Here is a 5129-nt window from a genome sequence, read left to right on the forward strand (position 1 = left end):
TGTGCAACCTCCTGCAGAGGCTAATTTGGAAAGGGCATCGGCCTTCTGATTTTGTTCCCTAGGTACTTGTATGAGTTCAAACTGGTGAAAATGTGATCGCAAGTCAGTTACCTTCTGTAGAAGGCTAGCCAGATAGGGTGCTTTAGTATCGAAATTTCCAGCCACTTGTTCTATCATAAGTTGTGAGTCTCCTCTAACATTCAGACGCTGGATGCCCATGTCTTGTGCTAGTTCTAAACCATAGATTAGAGCCTCATATTCTGCTTCATTATTCGTCGTGGATTGCTCTAAATGAATGGCTTCCTCGATTTTGAGGCCTGAGGTAGCCTCTAATACGATGCCAATACCAGCCCCTTGGGAATTGGATGCCCCATCAGTATGCATCGTCCACACCCATTGATCTTCTGATTCTAACAATTCTGGCAGGGTGCCAGGGGTGAATGATTGAATTTCAACCAGGAAGTCAGCAAGTACCTGTCCTTTTTTTGCTTTCTGTGGCGAGAACTGAATATCATACGTCCCTAGCTCAATTTCCCATTTAGATAACCTTCCAGAGAGGTTGGGTTTACTCAATACTTGCTTTAATGGATAGTCCGTATATACAATGATGGTGTGGCTTTCAAAATATTGTCGTAACTTCTTCTTTGCTGTGAGGAGTGTGAGTGCCAATTTTTCCATCATACTGTAACGAGTTTCAGCGTCCAGGAGCATCTTGCTGTAGTAGAACACTGGCCTCTGACGATTTGCTTCTTCTTGGAAGAGAACGGAACTCACAGCGAATTGTGAGACAGACAGATACAAGAATAAATCTTCATTAGCTATGGGGGAGCTCAATATAGGAGGGGAGCTCAAATAAGCTTTCAATTCTTCCAATGCTTTTCTTTGTTCTGGTCCCCTGGTGGTGTTGGTAGATTTCTTTATGCACTGCAAGAAGGGCTGGCAACAGTCAGACATGCGTGATATGAACCGACTTAATGCTACTACTTTGCCCGTCAGAGCCTGTATGTCTTGGATGGTTCGGGGTTCTTTGACTTCTGCGAGGGACGCAATCTGTGTTGGGTTCGCCTTGATGCCCCTCTGACTGACGACATATCCTAAGAACTGTCCAGAGGACACCCCAAAGACGCATTTAGAGGGGTTTAATTTCATTTTATAAGTGTCAAGAATGTCGAAGCACTCAGTCAAATCGTCTATATGCGAAGAGATTTGTTTAGATTTGATGGCCATGTCGTCGATATAAACCTCCATATTTCTCCCAATCAATGAGGAAAATAGCGTGTGCATAAGCCTTTGGTACGTCGCGCCTGAATTCTTTAGACTGAAGGGCATAACTTTGTAGCAGTATAAACCACCTTCTGCTATGAAAGCCGTGTGAATCCAATCTTTTGATTTCATGGGGATCAGATTGTATCCAGAGTAAGCGTCGATGAAACTCATTCTTTCATACCCTGTTATGGCATCTATCATCTGATCAATTTTCGGTAGAGGGTAGCTATCCTTGGGACATGCTTTGTTTAAGTTTGTGTAGTCTATGCATACTCTCTTTTTTCCATTCTTCTTTGGGACCACGACGGGGTTGGCAAGCCAACTGGGATATAAGCATTCTTCGATTTCCCCTGTGCTCAGGAGCCGTTGCACCTCCTCTTGTATGACTTTATTTACTTCAGGAGTGAACCTCCTCTGCTTCTGCTTGACGGGTGGGAAGCTATTTGAAATATTTAAGCTGTGATTCTTGACGGTGGGGTCTATTCCGGGTATGTCGTGTGGAGACCAGGCGAAAGTTCCCATTCTAGCTTTGAGAAATTGTATGAGTGTCTGTCTTTCTTCTTCAGAGAGCTTGGTACTTACCAGCACTATCTTAGATGGGTCATCATCATCTAGAGATATTTGTTCTAAGGTATCTAGTGTAACTAGGAGTTTTTCTTGATCTTCCTCTAGATCGATCCCTTTGAGGCATGTTGGTAGGTCCTGCTATAATTGCTATTTGTCAAGGGAGTTGTTATGGGAGGCAGTGCCAGAACTATTTATTTCCTTCAAGGTAAGGAAGCACTTTTTGGCCTGCTTCTGGCAGCCCTTGATGTCTACAGTGTAGCGCCCATTGGGTGATTGACACCGCATCACCTGATGCAAAGTTGAGACTACCCCCTGCATCCTGTGGATCCAATTTCTCCCCATGATGGTGTTGTAGCTTGTGGTGGAATCTATAATGAGAAAGTCAACTGGAAAGGTGCGTTCTGCGGCCACCACAATCAATTGAACGACGCCTTTCGGATATACTCTTTGGCTGTTGAATCCCAAAATGGGTGTGGTGGAGGGTCGGATCTGATTCTCCTCTAGCCCCATTTTCTGGAAGGCTTCCCAGAAGAGGATGTTGACCCCACTGCCCCCGTCGATTAGAACTCTGCCCAGCTGGCAATGGTCAACCTGAGGTGAAATGACGAGTGGATCATCATGGGCTAGGTGTACGCCCTTTAGGTCATCATCGGTGAAGGTGATTGCAGAGGCTGGATAACTTCTATCCTCTGAAGTGACAAGATTGACTGTGTGGCCTAATGATTTGTATCGCTTCACTCGTTCTTCCATCCTCTTGTGGATTTTGGTGATATGCTCTTGGTTCTCAGTGAGTTCCACGATCCCATGGATCATAGGGACTTGCTTAAGAGGCTCCTGAGTGCTATCAGAGGCTGTGTGCACGGGATCTGACGCTTGCGGTGCTGGGGCAGAAGCGGGATTATGCCGCGAGGTGCCGGGTCTGCCTGCCTCCTTGATGTTTTGGGTAAGCCTCCCACTCCTCATGAGGGCTTGGATCTGATTGTTCAGGTTATGGCATTCAGCGATCGTGTACTTGCTTTTATCCCTCCTGTCAGAAGGAGTGGTAATTTTATAGGGCTCTCGCCAGATAGGTCTTTCTTTATTTTCTTCATAAATGACTTCTTGCGGGACGATGTATTCGAAGGAAGGGTATCGTGGTGACTATCGGTCCTGTCTTGGCCTCTTTCCTTCCTTCGCGTGATCTGTTTGGTTTCGCTACCTCTTATCATCTCTAGCAGGTGGCGGAGGGTTATTTGTTGGTGGAGCAGAGATGAGCGCAGACTTCTTCTGCGCACGTTCTTGAAATTCCAAGACCCTGAAGACGCCCTCAGCTCGGGTCTGCACTTCTGCCATGTCGTAGGGTGGCGTCATGGTGAGATTTTCATGCAAAAGAGACCCCACCTACAAGCTTTTGACGAAGAGATTGGCTACGGTAATTGGATCGACATCGTGGATTTGATGCACGAGGTCAATGAAACGCTGCACATATGCTTTCAGATGTTCATTTTCCCCTTGCTCAATCCGATAGAGGTTAGCCATTGTTCTTGGTGCCTCTCGGTTCGCATTATATTGTTGTAAAAAGTTCCGTCGGAGGTCACTAAAATTGTTGAGGGATCCGGACTTTAACTGTCGGAACCACAATAAAGCTGGCCCGGAGAAAGTCATTGAAAAGACCTTGCATTGAATAGCTTCGTTGTTAGCTTCTAATACCATTTTCTGCTGAAATTGGAATAAATGGTTTAGCAGATCTCCCTTTCCATTAAATGCAGGCAGGGAAGGAATGATGAAGTCCTGGGGCTTAGGCTCATTCTGAATCCACTCTGAGAAAGGAGATTTCTCAGTGGTTCTTGACACTAGATCCAAATGCTCAGTGGCGTAAACGGATCGCCCGTCTGAGAACTTCTGCATCATTTCTCTCATCATATCTTCTTTCCAACTGTCTAAGAACCATATCAAGGGAACACGGTCTTCAGTTGGTGTATCGTGCGTGGATTGACGTGTGGTTTGTTGAGGCCGGATTTCGGCTGTTGGCCGAGCGGATCCAATGGGGTCTGCATCCGTCTGCATATGTGTGTCACAGAGTGAGGCTCGTCGTTCTTCGGCCCCGGAGGGTGGCGGGAGACCTTGGGATCTTTCACTACCAAGGTTCATGTTTTGCTGAGGGGAACTGACACGGTCGATTGGAACTTCGGGTCTACCAGAGTCGAGATTGTTGTTTTCTTGGGTATTGCGTGTGGTGTTAGCGAATCTGCGCAGCTCAGCAATTTCAGCTTCGAGCCTCGCCTGAGCTTCGGTCAATGTCTTGATTGCTTCGTCGGACCGCATCTGGCTCGCTTCAAGCAGGCGACACATCCTGTCGATCTGGTCGCCCACATTCGCCGGAGGGACGCTCTGTGCGACTGGACCCGACACTCCATTGCCTTTTGGTGGCATGATTCCTAGGTTTTTAGAGGATCGTGGACGCAAAAAGAGGGTTCTTGATTTCTTGATTCAATGACGTGGCTAAGGCCGAAATGTTTTTCGGTTCCCACAGACGACGCCAATTGTTGAAGCAGCAATTTGTCTTTCTATATCTGAAGGTGCAATCCAACGATGGACGATGCTTTGTCACTATTCCGGTGATGAAGTTTTCCTTTGACTCGTTAGGGTCACCTGTAAGAAAGACACTCCGATGCTTAAGTCAGTCCAAAGTCCGATCCCTTTACTTTTCTATGAATCTTATATTTATAGGAAAAAATATGCAAAGCAGTTAGTTAGTTCAAGCAAACCCTGGAATGGTGGGAAAAAATAACTGAATTTCCCTCCAAAAAATACAAATTTTGAATTTCTCGTCAAGAGGTCAGAGGCGAGGCAGCCTCTGACCCGTGGCTTCTGCCTTCGGAGCTTCTGCATATCAAAACGAGCCGTTTCAAATGTTCGGTAAATGAGGAAAGAATTTTTGGGCCGAATATTTTGGGCCCAACAGATATCCTTTCATCCATAGTCTAATTCTAAAGAAACCATTCTTTTATGTATGTTGTCAATAGAGATGCATATTTTTCTCGTGGTACGGGGAACGAGATAGAGACGTGGATGATTTCCTATCCCTAAATCAGAGGCAGGGGTGAAGGTGACACTCCTTGTCCTATCCCCGCCATTTATATATATTTATTGGCCTTCCCTAACCTCATGCGCACACCTATGACATATGCATTTCTCTAGCATGGTGTTGTCCTGTTATGCAGGTACACTACTGAGTCCCATGAATGACCACTAGCAACACCTCGTGTTGAGAATCATGACCATTGCGCTTGTGACGCCTTTAAGGTTTCGACAAT

The 5129-nt window shown here is 46.0% G+C and overlaps 2 protein-coding genes across 2 annotated transcripts; both read right to left on the reverse strand.

The window, feature by feature from the left end:
- Nucleotides 1-1980: 1980 nt before the first annotated feature.
- On the reverse strand, nt 1981-3183 carry LOC133778965 (uncharacterized). Its single transcript, XM_062218974.1, has 2 exons — nt 3032-3183; nt 1981-2860 (listed from the first exon to the last, which is right to left on the reverse strand). Exons 1-2 carry the CDS (start codon nt 3181-3183, stop codon nt 1981-1983), a joined length of 1032 nt encoding a protein of 343 aa, XP_062074958.1.
- A 30-nt stretch (nt 3184-3213) lies between these two features.
- On the reverse strand, nt 3214-4245 carry LOC133778966 (uncharacterized). Its single transcript, XM_062218975.1, has one exon. The coding sequence runs from the start codon at nt 4243-4245 to the stop codon at nt 3214-3216; it is 1032 nt and encodes a 343-aa protein (XP_062074959.1).
- Between the last annotated feature and the right edge of the window lie 884 nt (nt 4246-5129).

Source organism: Humulus lupulus, chromosome 5 (assembly GCF_963169125.1).
Source record: "Humulus lupulus chromosome 5, drHumLupu1.1, whole genome shotgun sequence".
Taxonomy (NCBI): Eukaryota; Viridiplantae; Streptophyta; class Magnoliopsida; order Rosales; family Cannabaceae; genus Humulus; species Humulus lupulus.